Source organism: Canis lupus, chromosome 6 (assembly GCF_011100685.1).
Source record: "Canis lupus familiaris isolate Mischka breed German Shepherd chromosome 6, alternate assembly UU_Cfam_GSD_1.0, whole genome shotgun sequence".
Lineage (NCBI taxonomy): Eukaryota > Metazoa > Chordata > Mammalia > Carnivora > Canidae > Canis > Canis lupus.
Window position 1 is genome coordinate 62,161,434 of NC_049227.1, and position 21,489 is coordinate 62,182,922.

General features: G+C 37.0%; 1 protein-coding gene and 1 long non-coding RNA gene across 2 annotated transcripts in view; one reads left to right on the forward strand and one right to left on the reverse strand.

Annotated features, from left to right (window-relative positions):
- Nucleotides 1-770: 770 nt before the first annotated feature.
- The window catches only part of CLCA1 (chloride channel accessory 1), a 29,724-nt gene continuing 9,005 nt past the window's right edge, over nucleotides 771-21,489 (reverse strand). The window contains exons 5-14 of the mRNA XM_038541475.1: nucleotides 18,311-18,488; nucleotides 15,520-15,738; nucleotides 14,547-14,774; nucleotides 11,729-11,903; nucleotides 9,775-9,881; nucleotides 7,423-7,638; nucleotides 6,587-6,848; nucleotides 5,313-5,483; nucleotides 2,810-3,049; nucleotides 771-1,750 (exon numbers count right to left, since the gene is read on the reverse strand). Coding sequence (XP_038397403.1) covers nucleotides 1,368-1,750; nucleotides 2,810-3,049; nucleotides 5,313-5,483; nucleotides 6,587-6,848; nucleotides 7,423-7,638; nucleotides 9,775-9,881; nucleotides 11,729-11,903; nucleotides 14,547-14,774; nucleotides 15,520-15,738; nucleotides 18,311-18,488 — 2,179 coding nt within the window. The 3' untranslated portion in view covers nucleotides 771-1,367. The remainder of the gene's footprint in view (nucleotides 1,751-2,809; nucleotides 3,050-5,312; nucleotides 5,484-6,586; nucleotides 6,849-7,422; nucleotides 7,639-9,774; nucleotides 9,882-11,728; nucleotides 11,904-14,546; nucleotides 14,775-15,519; nucleotides 15,739-18,310; nucleotides 18,489-21,489) is intronic.
- On the forward strand, nucleotides 14,547-18,357 carry LOC119876393. Its single transcript, XR_005361322.1, has 2 exons — nucleotides 14,547-14,602; nucleotides 18,241-18,357. It is a non-coding gene; the product is annotated as an uncharacterized LOC119876393 (long non-coding RNA).

Here is a 21,489-nt window from a genome sequence, read left to right on the forward strand (position 1 = left end):
TGTTAGTCTGTATGTCTCCTTTTTCTGCCTGCTTGGAAGCTCAAAACGAAATATGTGACTGGACTGTAGCAATTATATAGAACATTATATTAGGCAATGGATGTACTAAATCTTCCTTTTATTTTTAGTATATACTTATTTCTCTTCATTTTAAAATTTTCTTAATTTTTTGTGTGTGTGTGTGTGTGTGTGTGTGTTTATTGAATGTATCTCTAAGGTACTTGAAATCCTGTTTTGATATAAGGAAGATCTACATAGAGATAAATTTTGGGCCTACATAGAAACAATCTCCTGGGTATTTTATTTTCAATCGGAGAGCCATCCACACCTTGAACTCTTTATGCTAATAAACTGAGAACTGGAAACACCTTCTACAAGACTACTTCTCCTGGGAGGCCCTGAATTTGTGATTATTCCCTATGGATTGCCATACTGCTAAGTTAATTTGGCTCCTTTTTTCCTTTCTTTTCCTTTTTCTTTCATCTATCATACCTCTCCCACCTTTATTCAGTTCTTCACATGGTTCTCAAAGTCTGTCTTCTGAAGCATAGCTCTGATTATATCTGTCTCTTGATTAAAAAGAATAATAAATCCTCAGATATTCTTTATTCACTACAGGAAAAAGGCTAAGTCTTACTCATCTTTTTTGTACTCAAGACCTAGCATGAACCTGGAATATAATAGGCAGCTGATGAATGTTTGTTGAGTGAACTGAATTATATTACATAAGATAATGCAGATAAGGCATTATTAGAGGATGTAGCACAAAGTATGCAAAATAAGTTTATTTCTCAATCACCTCCCTTCCACATCTGGCTCGAACCTACCTTTCTCATCTCATCTCCTACCACTGTGACTATAAGCATCACTACTTGTAATTTCATGCACATAACATACATTTCTATGCCTAAGGAGACTTCATCATGCTACTATTTCTTTCTGTAATGCAATCTCTTCCTGAAATGCATAATCCCTGCAAATTTAGAGAAGAGAATGTATATTCTTGGTAGTTTTGATTCAAATAACAAGCCATGTCTTTTATATTTAAATAGTTTGACCTCATTGAACATTTCTGGCCTTTTTCATATGCAATTACATGTTCTTTTTAATTGGCAAAGCTCCTTAAAATGAATTAAAATATACTTTCATTTATTGATCCAAGCACCTCTTCTTTAAAATCATTAGTAAATGCCTGTACAATGATCAAACTTTTGAATTTAAATGGATAATCTTTATACATCTGTAGCCAGTTGTTTAATATTTTATTTCATTACATCGCCCTCTACAGAAAAGTTTAAAATACATTTTGGAAAATTTTATAATCAAAAGAAGGATGGATGATTTATTCATCTCGTGAAAACTCAGCCCTAGCCTAGTGTCAGCTGCAATTCCCCTAGCCACTTCCACATAATTTTTAAAACGTGAAGGCCAGGAATGGTGCTATTGACACTAATATCAGGACAAGGAGGAGAAGGAGTTGGTATCTCTGGAGGAGTCTCTGGGGGAATAAACAAAGACACTCGTGCAATATTAGAGATTTCTGACTTTAGGTTGGACTTATCAACAGCCTGAACAGCAATGAAGAGATCTGTGCCATTTTCAAAAGTGATGTCTTCTGGTGTAAAAACAAAGATTTCCTTAGAGTTGGCCTCCTTCGGGATGAGATCCGATGTGTTCACTTGAAGTGAATCATTGAATTTGTCTCTGAGATCAAGAATATTTGCACTTATTTTAATGATGTACTTGTGAGCTAAAAAGAGAAAAAAAAAGTTGTGATTTGTAATTGTCAAGTGTTAAAGAAGTTTTAAAGTTTATTAGAAACTATATCACTACTCCATAAAGTTCCAGCGAATAAATGTAATTGATAGTCCATATTTATAAGTATTAGTATTCTTTTTACATTCTTGTTTGGGCATCTCAACAGAGTAATAAGTATAAAACTGAATCAGAGGGTGCCTGGGTGGCTTAGTGGGTTAAGCATCCCACTCTTGATTTGGGCTCAGGTCATGATCTCAGAGTGGTGAGATCTATCCCTGATGAGCTCCATGCCACCATGGAGTGCTCTTAAGGTTCTCTTTCTCCCTTTCCCTTTCCCCTCGCCCCTCCCAGCTTATGCGCTCCCTCAAATATATAAATTAAGTAAGTAAGTAAGTAAATAAATAAATCTGGATCAGGCATGACCTTGGTCAGTATTTCTGTGCATGCACCTGGCTAAGAGAGGAAGTCTTTAAATTACTGCTCATTGCTTCATTATTTATGGAAGATAAAAGTTGCTTCTTAAACTTTCATGTGCATATAAAATACCCAGGGATCTTAAAATACAGATTTTGGATTGCTAGATCTAGTTGGGGCTTGGGGCTCCACATTTCTAACAAGCATTCATGTGATACCCATGCTGCAATCTGAAGACTATACTTTGAGATAAAAATCCAGTAGAACTTGAGGTTTATTCCAAAGATGAGTTCTGCTCCCTAGATATCTATGTTCTATTCCCAATCCTTTCCAGGAATCACTGCTAAAAATGGAATTTATTAAAGGACAGCTTGGCAAGATTTAAAAAAAAAAAAACAAAAAACTAAAGATTGCCTGTTACTGGTTGAAACTTCTTAAAACTTAAAGTAGGTCAGTTTTTCAGGTTCTAAACCTCTCCTATTTAAAAATCCTAACCTTTCATTTCAGAAGACATTCAAGATCCCTTTTGCCTTCTGCCTTTGACATGTATCACAACATGTCTGCCTGCCTCACCTCCTGCTGCACCTCTACTGGCTGCTTAACACCTTTACCGGGTCTACTACCACATTCAGCTTACCTCTTCCATGATCATAATCATCCCCAGGAGCTGTCCAAGTCAGATTAATAAAGTTGTCCCCGTGGATTTTTGCCTGAAGGTCAGTGATTTGACAGGGTGGGAAGAGATCAGGTATAGGAGCTAGTGGGACGCCAGAGGCCACAAATGAACCGCCCGAGGATGTTCTACTGAAACACACTTGCTTGCCTTGAAGATCATTCTTATTAATTTCGGGTCTCGGTGGATTCCATTTTACTTCACCTGCATCACATCACATCACATCACATCACATCACATCACATCACATCACATCACATTGTAAGCGACTATATGACTATACTTCCTTCTGTTTTGTTATCAGATTACTTTCTTCCTAGTCTTGCTTGCCTTTGTCTTCTTTCCTCCCACGCACAAAATTAATTTTAACTATTTGATGTAAAGATCCCAAATCCAGTTGCATCAGAGGAAAAAAAGCAAAGAGAGAATCAGTTGTTTTTTTTTTTTTTAATTTCACAGATACTTTCTGAAATAACAATTCTCATAATTTATTTTCATGACATTTGTCCTGGAATTCTTTCTCTTTCCATCTTTTTGGCTATCCTGATTTACTTTTCTTGATCAGTTTAAATCCTACCTCTGTTTTAAGCCTTCTTAGGCTGCCTCAAGAAATCTCTTTCACCTAGATAATACTGTTTGTTTTATTTTTCCTATTTATTTAGTAACTAACCATCTGGACTATCAAGAATTGCTTTGATTATTTCTTCCATACATTTTTCTTTCTCTTTTTCTCTGTTTGTGTTTAATCTTTCTCATTAGATTGCATATTCTCATAAATTGCTTTATGTTAGGCATTCTAAAATTTTATGATTTTAAAAGACTTCTGATTTTCTCATTGAATGTATGGGAACATTGTACTTGAGGCAATCTTAATTTTCTTCACATTCTTGCTGAAAGGTTGTATAAATGTAATACTAGAATTCAAAAAATACCTTGGCCTGCTCAATCAGTGGGGTTCTCAGACTTTTATTTCAATAAAAATATTCCAAAATATCTGAACATGGCATTACTTAGAATTTACTCTCTCATAAATTCTATTTCTTTAGCCCTTATAAAATTTTAATCTGTAAAGACAGATTATCTTCATGCCCATCAATCTGGTCTTGGGCAAAGATAAAGTTAGTATTCAATTCACCAATAGAGACCATCTCTCTCGATATTCAGGCACATCAAGAGATAGAGAGAGAAACATGGCTTTCAATGCCAAGCTAGGCACTATCATGGTTAGTCCTAACAATTAGACCAATAACCTCTCGAGCCTGTTTTTCCATTTGTAAAATAGGATAATTAGGAGAATGTAATGTTCTAGTGTGAGTAAAACATTGAGCATGAAGCTAGATATGGCTGCTAAGCCAATCTTCACCTGCCTTCTTCCCCTAACTCAGAAAGAAGAACAAATGAGAATAAGCTGAAATATGTGAAAAAGGCTTTGGAAACAAAAGTGTCCTTTAAAGCATTTTTTTTTCCTGTGATCACCTTTGCATGAGATACCACATGTCCTAGAATCCTTCTTTTACTGAGCACACACCCAAGTAAAGAGGGCAGTGGAAAGCTTCTTGGAGGAGCTGTTCTTATAATATACCAGACGCTAGGAAAAGACCTGCCCAAGACAGAGTAGAGATTGATGGAAAACAAGTCCTGGAACCCATCAGGACTGGTCTTGGTCCTAATTCCAGCTCCAGTCCTCGTCAAGTGTTTATTACCAGGAGTGGTATTGGACTGTCTGTTTCTTGAAGCACAATTCCCCACATGCTTACATGTGGCCTCAGTGTACTGGCTGGCATTAGGCTCATCTACTATTCTCTCTGGCCTGAGCAAGAGAAAGGAGACAGCAAGGCTTATGATACTGATGTATAAAATAAGCCCTAAATTCCTTTATTCTATGGATATGCCAATATCAGTGGAAAGAGCTTCATTACAAAATGTTTTAAAATTTATTAAAAATAATAGCAAACATTTATTGAACATTACTATTTACCAGCAGCAGTTTATTAGGTGTGTTTCCTTGTTTATTCCTCATAACTACCTTATGAGGTAGTTACCATTATTATTCCTATTTTACAACTGAGGAAAGTGAAGCACAAAGAGATTATCTAAAATACTTTAGTTGGTAGAGGGCTAGACTGTGAACCCAGACAGTTGAAAGCTATCTTCAATCTGTTGGTTTTCAGCTGAGGGTTATTTTGCCTCCTAGAGGACAGTGGATGATGTCTGGAGATATTTTTGATTGTCATAATGGTGGGGGCTGCTTCAGATAACTAGGGAGTAGAGGCCACGAATGCTAGTAAACATCCTACCATGCACAGGACAGCCCCCACAACAAAGAATTATGTGGCCCAAAATATCAATAGTGTTCAGCCTGAGAAACTCTGCTATTAAATTACACCATTCTCTTTGTAGGCTTAATGGTTTTCTCTTGATCCCAAGCCTTTAACTCAAGCCAGGTGTGTTATTACAGATTACTTACCATTCTCAATCCAGCCAGGTATGTACATGGCTCCATTCTGCCTGGGTGTTACCTTCTGTCCAGCTGCATTTATTCCTCCCAGAGCCCACACTTTCACACTGTATCTACCATTTGTATCATAAGCCGTAAAATACCTTGAATAGATACCATCATCCTTAGTAGCATCAGCACCTTGACAGGAAAATGAAGCAATTAATGAATATCTGAAAGGTACATGGACATTTGTATATTTCCAATTCAAATGTGAGTTAAAAATTTTCAAAGCAAAGATAATTTTGCACTATCTCCAAGAGAGTTTACAATTTGATTGTGTTCAAGATGAGATCTACTTTTTTCTCTTATGCATGTGTGCACATGTATATATATGTCAGTGTGTGTGTGTGTGTGTAGCTTCATGTGTGTATATTTTGTCTTCCTGAATTATTGTCTTTCTTTTTGAAATTGGAGATCATGCCATGTGTCTCCTATATCTGATAGAGTGCAAGGTAACTATTCATTAAGTATCTGTTGAACTGAATTAAATTGCTGTACATTACTGCAGAGAAAAAAAAGTTATATGATTTTTTTTTAAACTTACGACTTCTCACCAAGGTAGATTTAGATAGGAAATTCATTTACAGAATTTTTTTTTTCTAATAAGGTTACTTGCATCAGAGTAAGTCATGTTCTGTCTAAAAAGAAATGTAGAATTCTATTTCTCTCGCTCCCTGTTAGATTTCCTTAAAAAATAAAGGGCTGGATTTTCATGTTGGGGGCAAGCTAATACAGAGTCTGCATACATATTACAAGGACATATAACTACATTTGAATTTATCTCTGCTGCTTTCTAAATGTGACAGCCTCAGTTTCTTCATCTGTAATGTAGGGATAATAATATCTCAAAAGCGTATGGTAGAGATAAAAATGAATATAACATAAGATAGTTATTAATATAATAACTAATTTTCCTCCTTAAAGTTAATAACTAATTTTCCTCCTTCCCTTTTTAGGGAGTGTAGGATACCCTCTGACAACTCCCTAGAGTATCGGAGTGTATTGAGCTTGAGCCACTAATGTGTTTGGTCTTAGTGCTGAGGCAAAAGATAGGCCTTTCTTCATGTTTTCCAACATTTTAAACTATAGGCATTGTGAGGAAGTAGAGAACTCTCTCAACAAGACCCCCAGTAGTGGACTCCCTGCTTGTAACTGTCCTCACAGCATCATGCCCTCCCCTTCTGTTCCTTAGTTTCTTTTTGGAAAAGAAAGATGTGTTTTCCGATTTTTTGACTAATTACCTGCTCCATTGTCCAGTAATTCCAAGTTAACTGTATTACCATTCACTGATTCTATTACAGCTGTGACAGTGGCCCTGAGGATTGGCGTGGCTCCTTGATGAACTTTTGCATAAACTGCCATTGGGCTAGGGAATTTGCCCGTGTCTTTGTTCATTTTAGAGGTTACTGTAATTGGAGGCAAAGTAGCACTTGATGCACGGGAGGTGACAGTCAGAGTCAGGGTTTGTGAGCTTGCTTGCAGACTGTAACTCCACATGCCAACCTGACCAAAACAAATGGAGACGTTTCCAATTAATGATTGTAGATGACACTGACCTGACCTTAATGTCACCTATAGGAAGATCTTATCTGATACAAGCATGATACAAGCCTCTCTAAGAAAATCTCTGATACTCTGTCAGCCAAGGGAAACTTTGGTACATTTGGATTAGCCACATGGTTCTCACTGTCAAGAAAATCTTAATTGGGGAAAATGAGGTCAGAAAGCTGTGCCCTTATCATTTCCTTGGTTTCTAAAAAGCAATATCAAATCAGTGGGTTCCTGGGTAGAGGAAATGTTTTTCATGATCCTGAAGTTTCAAGGACCATTTTGCATCTTGACTTTATACGTGAAGTTTGAAAGTTCTCCCTTTCATACCTGGAGAAAATAATACCAATTTCCTTCCCTTGATTTGCTGTCATACTAATGAGATAGAGAACTGGGTGGAGAATTTTCTTTGTTCTTTCTTTCATTCAAAACTAACTCTCCTTTTACCACCCACATTTAAAAAGCAGTGATTATTTTGTAAAAATTTTATCTTGTCAAATTGTGAGAAGGATAAAACCTGACCCCATACCTTGGCAGTGCCTGGGATTTGGAGGTAGGCCATTTTGGTGTTTGTGTCCATTACAAAGCCATCTTGTTTATTTCCACTAGGATCCCGGAGAAGGATCTGGGGAGGCTGTGTTGTCCAAGTGATGAGAAATAAAGTGTCATTTCCCACAGTGCTGTCCACAAGCACTGTGCCGTTCATCCACTGATTGTTCTGGAGGGTTACTCCTTTACTTTCAAGCTGTTAAGGAAAACAATTCTTTACATTTTGGAGAATACCAGCCCACATCACACAGTCTCTTCATTCTTCCTGATGCCTGTGTCATTGGTTTTGTATTTATGTCTTATCATTATCCAGTTCTAAATTACCTTTCTTCTGGCCTTAGCTTCCACAATGTTTATTCTTAAACCCAAGTCAGACTACTTCCCCATATGACACTCATGAATCCCTGACTCTGACTTTATCATAGTCTCTGCTTTTTCTGAAAGTCTATACATTCATCTCCATTTATCTAAGCCTTGCCAGTCCTTCAAAATTCATTTCAAATGGCACTTTATGCAACTTTCTCTAATGTCCATCTCACTTACTAACAGAATAATCTCTCCCTCCTGTGAGTTCCTACAGAATCTTGATTCTAACCAGTTCTTTGATATTCTCGCAGTATGTTTTGCTTTATTTTTTTTGAAAGACTTTATTTATTTATGAGAGACACAGAGAGAGAGGCAGAGACATAGGCAGAGGGAGAAGCAGGACCCCTGTGGGGACTCTGATGTGGGACTCAATCCCAGGACCCAAGGATCACAACTTGAGCCAAAAGCAGATATTCAACCACTGAGCCACCCAGGTGTCCTTTGTTTTACTTTATACCTACTAGTGTTTATATCTCATCCTGTTTACTAGTCTATTAACTCTTAAGGAGTCTGACTGGAACTTTTTTTGCAAATAACCAATTGTTAGGTCAAGTATTATTTCAGTCCCTGTGAAAAGAAATGAAATAAGTCAAGGGCCAAGGTTGATTTGTTGTTTGGAGCAGAATGACGAGTGGTTAGAGCAGGGACTGAGGTGGGGAAGGGTTAACAGGACTTTTACAGAGAATGTTACCTTGAAGATTGTCTCCTAGATAATTATTTCTTGTTCTAATAACTAAGAGAAGATAGAGTAGCTGGGTCATGGAATCAGATTTTCTAATTTCATAGGTAGATTTGATCTTGGATGTGAAGCAAGTAAAGGGCTCTTATATCTGATTCTTAAGGCAGGTGGGTAAATGAGTTCTCATTTATCTCTCTCACTATTAAGCTTCTTAAATACAAAAATAATGGGCAGGAACTACCTGACTGAATTTCCTTTCATCAATTTGATTACTTTTTTTTTCAGACACATTTCTCCAATTTCCAGACTGAACTCTTGAGTTTAATTTTCTAAGTCTGAACTAGGATAACCCAAATGAGTATAATTGTTGTCTTCGTTATGCTACAGTGGTAGATCAGAAAACCGATTATTTCAAAATCTGTCACTGTTTGGCTTTGACATGACATTATTCTTTTACTTTCAGTCAAACTTTCACAATAAAATTGTGAGTTCACAACCAAATTATCAAAATAAAAATCATAATTCACACAGATGTGAGTTCTGATTGTTCACTCTCTAGCTTAAAAATTCATATGAGTAACTTTTCAAACTTTAAGAAGAACATTTAAAATACATTTGCCCTTTTAAAGAATAGTCTCAAAGATTTTGAAAGAAAATTTGGTTTTCTTGAGATTTTAGAACCAGAAGGGCCCATATATGTTTTCTGCTTCATATCTGGCTGAGAAACTGAGGCCCAGAAAGCAGAAATTCTTAATCCACAGTTAGAGAGTTAATGGCAGGCCTAGGACCAGGATCCAGGTGTCCTGACTGACATCATGGGTTCTTCACAGAACAAAACATTTTTCATCCATTATAAGGAGATGTTGGCAAATATCAGGGATTTGAGGTAATAGAAAAAATAGAACAAGTAATCCCTGAACACTTACTTGTCCCAGAAAATTTGTGTTAAGATGATCTACTGTGAAGAAAATTTTGAGCCAATTATATTGCTACGGGTGCTTGTTAACAGATGTTGAAAAAGAATTCTTGGGCTCATTATGTTTTATGTTGCTGGTTTCTATGGAGAAGTCAGTTAGTATTATTTCCAAGCAAGTAGACACTAATTACTTTGCTTAAGTAAGTACTGTTGCATTTTAGGAATAGTGTCCAATATCAGGCTAAAACTTCCATTTTTAATTTTAAATTACTACTAGAAGAATGTAGTACTTAATAAATTTAACCATTAAACTCTCTATCTTGGTTATGATTATTTATAAACATGAAAAACCAAAGAGTAAAAATTCTGACCTGGATAGCACGCTGGGAGTCAACTCCATTCCCAGATGAAAGGGCCCCAAAAGCATCAATGAGGCCATTGTTCTGAGCCTGATCTGAAGCATATGTCTGTAAACCGCCTAAAATGCAATTATATTATCAGAAGCTGTTTTCTAGAAAGCAAGTATTTGCAGCATTTTAGCTATTGTTAGATAGCAGAATATGTGAAATAAATATTCTATTGCATTTTAAAGTATTAATCGATCAACCTCAAATAAGCATCCAGATTAACTCAGAAGTCTATACTAATTTTTTAATTCTACTAAATAAGATTCAGCAACACCTCAGTTGCCCAGCTATGTCAGTTATCTGCAAAGCAGCCACGGATCTCTGATAGGTCAAAACTAGTATCATAAAATTTCATGGTTTAAAGGTCATGCACTTCATATAAGAGAATTTATTAAGCCTTAGTCCAAGTCTGTTGATTTATTCCTTTTTTAGATAGAATCCTAACAAGCTTGACTTTTGAATTTTCTTCTAAATCATAAAACATGTGTATGTAACAACAGCAAGAAATAACAGTTAACAAGGGACAGTTATAGAAAAGTATAACATGTAGTAAAAAAACAGATTATATACCAGGTCTCACAGTCTCAGGCTATTTAGAACATGTATAACTAAGGTATTTGATGTGAAAGCACTTTTAAACCATTAATTGCCATCCAAAGTTTAAGGTAAGTACTTTGGTAATGCTCTCGGGGCATCACCCAGATACCCTTACCTATGCAAGGGAATCTCTCCCCAGCTACTCTAAGTGTTAGCTGCTAATGGCATATAGCTGCCCCACTTTTCCAGAGAATTGCTGTGCCAAAAGGGGCTATGCTTGCTAGAGAAATAACATACTCCCTCACCTCCCCCTTGCCTTGACTGTCCATGGCCACTGACTGATGGGTGCAGTGGTACAAAAAGGTTAGCCCTTTTGCCTCAAGATTATACCAAGTATGTGATGCAATTCCAGATTGAGAGCCGCCTGTGGGGTTAGCTTCAGCTAGACTCTAAGTTCACTTCTGTGCTTGGGTCCTTCCCCTGTCCTATCCTATTTCCCTTTCTCTCATTCTCCTGATAACTCTCCCTCTATAAATCACATTCACCCAAATCCATCCCTGTCTCAGGCTCTGCTTCTAGGAAACCCAGACTAAGCTAGGTAGTATTTGGAACAAGCAGCCCTGTCATTCATTGTGGCTGCCTCAGAAGGCAACTCAGCATAATAATCGATATCCATAATGCTGGCCAGAAGTTTAAAAAAAAAATTGTGCCCACCTACTCTGCTAAAGAAGCCAAGCACATATGGAATCTATTTTAACCATCTGTCTGTGTATGAGAGAAGCACAATATATTAATGTTTTGTGGAGAAACTGCATTGTTTTCTACATTTTCAGAGTGACTTTCAGTGTGATTCATTAGGCCCTTTGCTCTTCCCCTACCACTCCTTATTAGAGTCTCAACTTAGATGTCACCTTCCTGGACCCTTCTCCTTTCCATAGTAAAGTCAAAGGCTTTCTATTCTAGTGTGCTTTCTACTGTTAGTAGATGACTTGTATCATGGTATTATATAGTTAGTGGCTTGTCTTCTGTCTTCCCTGGGTCTCTTAGCCAGTTGCCAAGTAGAAGAGAGTGGTTTCTGGCTAACCTATTAGGTTCTTTGCAGTTCTTACAAAGTGTCTGGGAAGAGAGACCTGAGTCCTAACTAGAGGGCTGTGCTGGTCCCATCTTTCTCCAGACTGTCAAAATCCTAGAACTGAGGCCTTACAAGAAATGGAGGGTCAATTCTAATGGTCATTTGGAGGTAAAGGCAGGTAGTTAATTAATAAGATTACCCCTCTCTCTATATATGTCCCACCCTTCCCCTTCTCCCCAGTTCACTGGAGCCACAGTCCATTGGAAGAGACAATTCAGTGGGACACAGCAGCAGCAGACCACCCTTCACCTGTCATTTTAGATAGCTCCTCTAGTTCTTTTGCTGCAGAGGGTCCGAGGGCGACTGTGTGGATGACAGCTCCACTTTGTTTCACTTCATTAAAGCATGAGCTTATAGTGTTGTCCTCTCCATCAGTCAATAGCACTATCTCAGCTCCATCTGTTGGGTATTTCTTCATAATAACCTAAGAACATAATGCAGGGCATGAGTTGTTAGGGTGGCCATAGTGTTTGGGAAAACTGCATTTAAAGGGAATGAGAAGAGAAACTCCAGAGGGAATAAACGGAAGTGCCTGAGAATCGTCAAATATCTCTCTGTCTTAAAATGATATAATTTTAAATCAGCAACATTCATGGAACTTGACAGTAGTAGTAGTCTTTTCTCTCGGTTACCCTGTTGCAGAGCAGACTCTGTAAAGAGGGATACAAGATTATTCCAGGAAAAGAGAGCATTGGGGAAGCAACAAAGGAGGTTTTTCTAGTTTTCTTACATGGCCTCTTCTTGACGGAGGTTCCCAGATGCTTTCAGAAACCATCCTCATTGAATAGGGAGGATAATATTTGGGAGATATTAGATGCAGAGTGGATTTAGCTTGTATGATATTTACCATCTGATATTCACCATCTGAGTAGACCAACTGTTTATGGTTGGCATTGGTTCTGACCGATGAGTACTCAGATCATATGAGTTATTAAAATTTTTAATATTCCCTCTGATTAAAACAAATAATTTTGTTCCCATTAACCCCAGCTCCTAATCGTCTTATGACATCTATGTTTCAACTATTCCTGATTAACACAGAATATAGTTTTTTACATTGTACAGAAAGCACACAGCTCTTACCAGTGTTGGATAAGATTATGGTAGAAGGAAAATTAGATTTAAAAAATAATGTTACTCATTTCAAGGAAGGAAGGCAAGAGTCCATTCTTCCCCTAAAAAAGAGTAGAAGGAGAGACCCAGAAGAAGAGAAAACAAGCAAGCAAGCCTAAGTAACCTCCCTTCTCTGGACCTGACTCTTAGAAAGGGAAGGCATCTTAAGTAGGTTGAAAGGAAAGCTAATAGCACAGGGGACTTCTGTCACCCTCTGTTTGATCTTTGAGAGGAGACTGCCACACAAGGGAAGAAAGCAGAACTGTGTCTGCTGCTACATGAAGGAGCCCAGAGCCCGGGATCCTCTCAGCTATGGCTGTGTCCTTGTTCTGACCAAGCTGAGAGGCCAGAGAAAGGGCTTAATTTGGATTCCCTTGTCCTACTTCTCCCCATCACTGCTCTGTGCCATGGAAAACATGTAGAAGTTCCCACATATCCCATAGGAAAGACAGAAGTCAGCAGACAAGAGATTAAGTCATCTTGCCATTCAGACTGAGGGCTGTTCAGTCTGTCAGGGGTTGGATAGAGGACAAGGGGATGTTCAGGGCTGTTCCGATAGTGAGAGCCAGGGTGGGGCTGAGTCAGCCAGGAAGGATCACAGGGCTCTGATCAAGCCCAGGAAACAAAGTCCAATAGGCACCTCAGCAGGAAACTGGAGCCCAGAACAGACCTGACAAGGGTCTTGGGGCAGGAACCAGTGGGGAACTTGAGGACAATGTAGGACCCAAGGCTCTTTACCTCATCACACACAAGCTCCTCCCCTCCCACATCTGGACTCCATTGGGCAGGAGGAGCATCTAAATTCCAGTTGTATCTCTCACGCTCTCTCACCCATCTAAGTGGAAATGCAAAACCAGAAGTTCTCTCTTCACCACCAAGCCATCTGGCATTACTCATCTCCCCTAAGGTTTTGCATAGTAGGCTTTTAATATAACATGTCAGCGATTTCACTGCCCATTCCCCTCCCTCATTTGCTTCTTTAATCAAAGCTTGGGTGAATGGAGTGATAGAGGCAACAGAATCCAGATGCACACAGGCATCTGGACAAGGGTTTTACAGCTGACTATGCATACAGTGGAAACCACTTTTAGGGAACTGAACTTCAAAGATGGAATAAAAAGTCCAGAGGGACAGACTGAATTTGAGGAAATGGTTGTCTCTTGTCCACATGCAGTAATAGTGTGAGCTGGAAACTAAATGTTCCTGCTGCTGCTTGGGAATCTGGAACAGCCCTACTGACATGTTCTGCTCCATATCAGGCGGAAGGCTGGCCTGCCCAAGAATGCCACAGAGATTCTAAGACTTTAATCAGCTAGCTTCTTTCAGCCTCTTATTATTTGTGTCATGGGGGTAAATATCTTCTAAATAAATATAGAATATTGGATTATATATTTAGAGCAAATAAGCATCAGGTGCTATCAAAGAACTCAATTCAACTTTATTGAGAACCTTCCGTATAAAAGATACTGTGCAGCAGCCTGCAAGGTAAAGATGTAAGTCCTATCCCTAAAGAAATTTTGCTTAAGTGAAGTTTATGGTTAGAAAATAAGACAGAAGAGCCTAGAAGTCATAAGAAATGTTTTTGTTAAAGTTCATAGGATTTAGAAAGAGCAATTATATAGTTGAAAGAATCAGGAAAGATACTAAGAAGTAGGTGATGTCTGTGATGGATCTTTGAATATGATTTGAATTACAGATGAGGGAAGAGAAAGTATACTAAGTGGGAGCCTGGCAAAGATGTGGAAGTGCTGAAGGTCAAACGATCCTATTTGCTTAAATGTAGGACACTTGGAAGAGAGTCCCTGTGACATAAACTTGGAATAGGTAGGTAGGCACTATATTATGAAAGAACTTAAATATGAGAGAAAATGTGACTTAATTTTGTTGAAAATGGAGAGACATTTAGGCAACAGAAATTGTAAGCATTGACAAATGATAAGGAAACTTGTCTTACAGCAAATGCTGATCGAAGCCCGGAGCAGATGGACGTTCCTCCTGTGGCCACTGTAGGTAAGCTTTTGGTGAGTGCATCCCTTTCTGTGCCACTGTTTATCTGTATGAGTTCACTTTGTACCTGGGCAGCACTGTCAAATGTCACCATTCCAACCCAGGACCCTTGCTCAACTATCTGCAGAAGGAAAAGTTTGCCGGCTTGATTCAGTCGTTTAAGGCGGTCACCAGTCTGTATGGAGAAGTAGAAGAAAAGCAGTCAGGTTGGGTTTAGATGGGCAGACTAATAACAAAACAGTGTAGAGGAAATTTGGAAGTAGCTGTCTTAACATAGTGTAAACGACAATAAGCTTATTCAAGGCCTTTATATTAAATTTCCATGTTAAATTTCTCCTTTTAAAAAAATATTTTATTTATTCACGAGAGGCACAGAGAGAGAGGCAGAGACACACAGGCAGAGGGAGAAGCAGGCTCCTTGGGGGAGCCCAATGTGGGACTTGATCCCAGGACCTCAGGATCATGCCCTGAGCCAAAGGCAGACACTCAGCCGCTAAGCCCCCTAGGCGTCCCTAAATTTCTCCTTTATATTGAGTAGCATCTTTGGGCAGAATTTTAGGGCCTTTGTTTGAGTAACTGTAAAAGATCAAGCCAGATTAGGCTTTAGTTGGATCTTTAGTTCACTTCTCACTCACTTCCTTAGTAGTAGTTCTATAGACCTACATCTTGTAGTGAAACATAAAAAATGTTAATTAGCAGATCTTGCTCATAAATTAAAGCTCATTTAATTTGGCAAATGAGATACTTGCTGCTGAATTTCTCTTGAATAGAGTTGAGGTGGGTGTTTCTTATGGTAATGTTATTGTTGTAACTGTTCTGACTCTAAGGGTTGTGTTTATTCCCAGCTTGTTACAAATTGTAGATCATATCACACATAAATATGAGGGCAGCATCCCAAAGACCAAGACCAGTGAACGTACCGCCATGCTTCCAGATTTATCAAGAACTAAACACACAATTCTTTGTCCGATCTGCAGCAATGAGAATGTGGGTGTCAGTGGCTGTGTTGTCATAGGAGTGGTTTTCTTAAAATCCTCAGAATCTTGAATCACTTCCCATGTGCTTCGGAGATTGCATCTTCGGTTTTGTGGGTTTGGGGCATCTTTATTGTGGTTTTTTTCTGTACAGAATTTAACCACCTGGAATTGTCAATAAAATTACAGAGATAAACTGTAGAGAAGGATATTTAAATCCCTTGCCTTCCTTCCTAGTCTGCCCTGCTAACCCATGAACTTGGCTTAATCCCATAATCACTGCAGGACTCTGCTGGAGAGATTCACAGTCATAATTCAGACTTTCTATCTCATACCACATCTTCAACCTCATTGGACCCTTAGTGCTCCTTAGCCATCTATTTATTTGCTCTTGGCTTCCTTCCTATGTCTCAAATTTCAAGCTATTTCAAGCCACTATCTTCAAAACACCCACTACTTGACATTTCTCTGCTGGTACCATCTTATCTCTCCATCCTTTTACTTCTCACTCACTTCCTTACTTCCTACTCACTTCCCAACACCCTGTATTCCAGCTTTTTCCACTAAAATGTCCCACCAGCTCCTCAACTTTCATGTGCTCATAACTGAACTTACCACTTTTCCTTTAACTCTACTCTTCCTCATGTATTTTCTAACTCGATGTCACTACTATTCACCCAGTCACTACATCAGGAAATCTATCTTCTTCCTTCTACAAAGTAACCAAGATCCATCTATTTCACTATCTCTCCAGTTCATCATCTTTCTCCTTCTCCATTGGAATCTTTATCGTTCAAGCCCTCATGGTCCCTTCCTCAGACTATTTTGGTCTGTTATCTGCCTTTTTCATTTTGCTTGCTCTCCAAACTGGTCCACTCCACAGCATCCAGAAACATTTTCTTTCTTACTCCTGTACTCAAGACCCTTTGGTATCTCCTCATTGCTCACACACTGTGATCTGGACTGCTTCACATAGCAAGCAGCAATCTCCTAGATTTTGCTTCACTCTCCATCCTCACTCTGGCTGTGCATTCCAAGTCTCTAATATCCCTCTATTGTAATCCATAAATTTTCAAACTTGCCTTGTTTTATATCTCTGTATTTTTGCTCATGGTTCTCACTTTGTCAAGGAATTCCTCTTCCTCTATCTTCTGAGTTGTGAACTTAACCTTCATGTTTTGGCCAAAAGGTCATTTTCAAAATGTTTTTTCATTTCCTACCTTCCCCTCAAAGAATTTCTATTCAACCCTCTGGTTTCACAGTACCCTACAGATACTTTAGTAAGACCCCTTTAAGATTGTTAATACACTATAAGCCCATCTATGGCAGAAAATAGTCTCATTAAATTTTGCTTCCTCAAAACTTGGTTCAGTATCTGACACATAATAAAAGTTCAATATAAGTTTGTTGTTTTTTGAGTGACCCTAAAATCTGCATGTCAGTTTTTTTTTAACCTATAAAAGGGCAATAGTTATTACTGAATTACATGAGAACATGGAATAGGGTCCTTACTAACACAGTCAATAAATGATAGTTTCCTCCCCTTTTTCTTAAGCATGAATATCCCTAGCATTTGGGGGATTAAAAAAGGAGCCACAGTATGCAAAGAATGTATAACCTCATTCCTCCTCTTAGACTATTATTCACAGTATTAGCACTCAATTAAAAATCCTAAAAATTCAGGATTCTAGAAATTTAGAAAGTAATCATTAGCTGTAAAACACTTATTTTCTCTTCATTTGCATATCCCAGGTGATTTGGGTTGTTTCCATAATATCATACATAAGGCTCTATTTTAGCCAGAGATCTGAAACACATATAAACTGTGGACAAAGATTCCCAAATCTGTGCATCAAACTTAATTTTGTAGTTAATTTAAAACACATAATCTGGGGCCCCTGTTGAAAGTTTCTGAGTAAATCTAGAAACGGACTGCAAAACCAGACTGAAGGATGGGACTTTTGAACCACGTACATCACATTTTTAAAACTTATACCGCGTTTTTATTGACAGACTCTTACAAGTTACTTTAACCTCATTCCAAAAGGAAAACATAATTTTATGTAAGAGACTAAAAAGGAAGAGAGTTGCCCCACAAAGTGTCTCCACTGACTTTAGTCTGTAATTAACTGATACATCTAGGTTTACTTTGTGCAAGTTTGCTGGTATTGTATATTTAGCATTAATAAGGATAATCTGTTGAGTTTGTTTTACGACCTGTTGGTCATTAAAAAAAAAAAAAAACATTAAGATGTATTTTAAAGTCACTTAAAACCATTAAAACCATGTACAAACTCCTTACAGGCATCAATACTCTTAAAAAGATAGAAAATTTTAGGTAACAACCCAAAGCAAATATTCAGTCTGAAAATATTTCAGGCTACTGATCATGTCCTTTTTAAGAAATAAAAAAAAGTGTCTGATCCTCTTGGGTAAATTTATTATTTAACTAAGAGTTTTTGTGCTTGTCTGCCTTTAAGGATATTTGAAATAATACTCAGCAATGAAACTATAAGCTTGTGGGAGGAAGATAATGGAGCCCTAAGAATGGACCTAAGGAAGGGGTAGGGGAAAGATAAGACTTTATCCCTGATTTTGTACTCCCAGCTTGTCCCACAGAGAATCAGCTCTTACTGGTGATTTCCTAAATTTGATCCTTTCTTGTAGTGATTGGGGGATAAGAACTTCACTAAATTCATAAGTGCCAAGAAAAAAAAAAAAAGAACAGGGTACTTACAGAATCAATACTTTGCGAAAACATTATGGAAGCCGGCTCAGTCTGCCTGTCATAAGGTATGAACTCACATCCTTCTTCATAGAGCCCTGTTACTTTGTCGAGTTTGCATGATTTGGTGATACAGCTGCCCCCCTGACACTTCTTTATTACATTTTTACCACTAATACCTGCTGAACATCTGAAAACATATTAAGGTTAGATGTTTAGGTGCTGTAATCATTTCAGAGGGTTAGACTCTGTGGTCAGGTTGTCCTGATATCTACAATTTTCTCTTATAATTCAATGAACAAATATATCACCTTAAATAGTAAAATTATTAAACTCACATCAGAGTCATTTTTAATTGGCAAAAAGTATTTGAAAGGTTCCCAAAATGGTATCAGAATTTGTTTCTATGCAGCGGAAAAGTTAAGTCTGGCTTATGACTGCTATCAGAATTAATAAGGATCCAAGTACTTAGCCACCTCCTCATCTAGAACACTCATTCCTAGAAAATCAGGAGCTCTCTTTTGTTTCCATTTAGTTTATATCATACAATTTTTGCATAGTTCTTGTATGTTCATAGATATTTTGGATTTTTCCTTCTACTATATGCTTCTGAGTTTGTGGCCATTATATATAAGTGGACTGCTTTTACCATGTATTTTATTTTTTGAGTATATAAACAATATATGAACACTATAGGAAATTTGGAAAATAGCAAGTGTCTAAAGAAGAAAAGAATCATGTCCCACCATCAGAAATAAAGCTACTTTTAACATGTTGAAATATTTTCTTTTCTACATATCAGCATAACATTTCACATAAAGTTTTGCTTCCTGCTTTTAAAAAACTTAGCATGTTAGTATATTTAACATTTTAACATATTATTATATTTTATATCTTTCAAAATGTGATTTTAATATCTGTATGTTTTGATACTATAATATGAATCTAGTCTAATTTCTTGATTTGCTTCCCCCCAATTTGTCAATACTAAAAGTAAAACTTCAGTGAATTAATAAAATTTCACATAAAGTTTTATACTGTTTCCAAGTTTGCTGCATGATTGATTCCCAGAGTAAAAGTTTGAACATTTTAAAGTCTGTTGATACAGCCCATCCTATCATTTTTCTTAAAATGGATTTTTAAATATGAAATTGGATCAAAAAATAGGAAACATTTTATAGATTTTATGTGTCATCAAATTGCTTTCCAGGAAAGGTGTACCAGTTCATGCCTCTAAGAGCCATCTGTGAGAATACTCATCACACCATGAGTAACCTCACTTACTAGGTCATAAGCGATTCTCATCTTTGTCGAATTTGCACCTCTTTATAACTAGTAAGTCTGAACATTTATTATCTGTTTATTGGCCATTTTTATTTCCTCTCTTGTGAGTAATTTATTATTCTTCAGCGTCCATTTTTCTATTAGGGTATTGCTGTTTTCCTTCTGGTTTTTAAAAGTTCTTTTTGTGTTGTAATACTAAGCTCTTAAAAGCCTGGTTTCTTAATTTTTGTAAATACTTTGTTCTGTTTTTAGCTTTTTAGTTTGTTTGATTTTTGTACAACAAAAATTCTAATGCATATGTTGCCAAATTTATTATTTTTTTAGAATAAAAATGAATGATATCTTTTTCCGACTCCTGAATGCATAGAAAGACCTTCCCTATATAAGAGTTCAATACTTATTCATCTAGTTTTTCTTATTCATTTTATCTAATGAGTCTATCCAGTTGGAAGGGGGTCTATTAGTTTTTTCCCCTCACAGTTAAAAATTGTCCTGATATCTTAAGAAATTCTGTCCTTCCTCATAGCTTTGTAATTCTAGCTGTATTAAATTATTATACATGTGTCTGTCAGTCCACATTGTTTTAAGTAATGTAGCTTTAGAGTATATTTAAAATTCAATAAGTAGAATTCCCCTTTATTATTATTATTTTTTTAAAAAGTGTTCTTAGCATTTTAACTAGTTTCATAAAACCTATATATTAAAAAAAAAAACAAAAAACCTATATATTTATTTGGGTTGAATTTACTTACATCTTCCATGAATTAAAAGGCTCCCAGATTATCCTGATATTCTTTTAAATCCTTTAGAAGGATTTTGTTGTTTTCTTCTAACATGATTTTTACATTGGTTAGAGTTTCCCCTACTTTTAAAAATTATTTTATTTGTTTATTAGGTTTTTATTTTAATTAATTGTGCTTATTATGACAAGTGCACTCCTCAATCCTCATCACCTATTTCACTTCTTCTCCCACCTCCTTCCTTTCTGGTAACCATCAGTTTGTTCAGTTAGTTAAGAGTCTGCTTCTTGGTTTATCTCTTTCTTTTTTTCTCCTTTGTTCATTTCTTTTGTTTCTTAAGTTCCACATATGAGTGAAATCATATGGCATTTGTCTTTCTCTGACTTACTTCACTTAACATTGTACTCTCTTGATCCATTCATGTGGTGGAAAATGTCAAGATTTCATTCTTTCTATGGCTGAATAGTATTCCATTTATGTATATATAAATCACATCTTCTTTACCCATTCATCTATTGATGGACACTTAGGTTGCTTCCATAACTTGGTGTTATAAGTAATGCTGCAATAAACATAGGAGTGCATATTTGCCCTTGAATTAGTGTTTTGTTTTCTTTGAGTAAATACCCAGTAATGCTATTGCTAGTTCATAGGGTAGCTCTATTTTTAACTTTTAGAGGAAACTTCATACTGTTTTCCAGTTTGCATTCCCACCAACAGTACCACCAATACTTGTTGTTTCTTGTATTTTTTATTTTAGCTATTCCAACAGGTATGAGGTGTATCTCTCCCCTTTTATTACTCTCTTGAATGGAATATTGTTTTCCATTATATTTTTGAACTAGTTATTGTTAATCTATGGAAAGGCAATTTGAATATTCATTTTATATCTGATCACCTTATTGACTTCCTTTGTTAATTTTAATTTCTATTTATTTCCTTTGATTTTTTTAAGTGGACTACATCTCACCTGCCTAAAAGCAATTTTCTCTCTTCCTTTTGAGTAGCAGCCCCTCACATACACTTTTTTCAACATCTTCAGCTTAAAGTGTTACTGCACTGACTACAACTTTCTAAACAAGGTTAGATAATTCTGTTAATAGTGGTCATCCTTATTCCTGGGAATGTCTCTAGCATTTCCCGATTAAATATGAAAGGCTGTTGGCT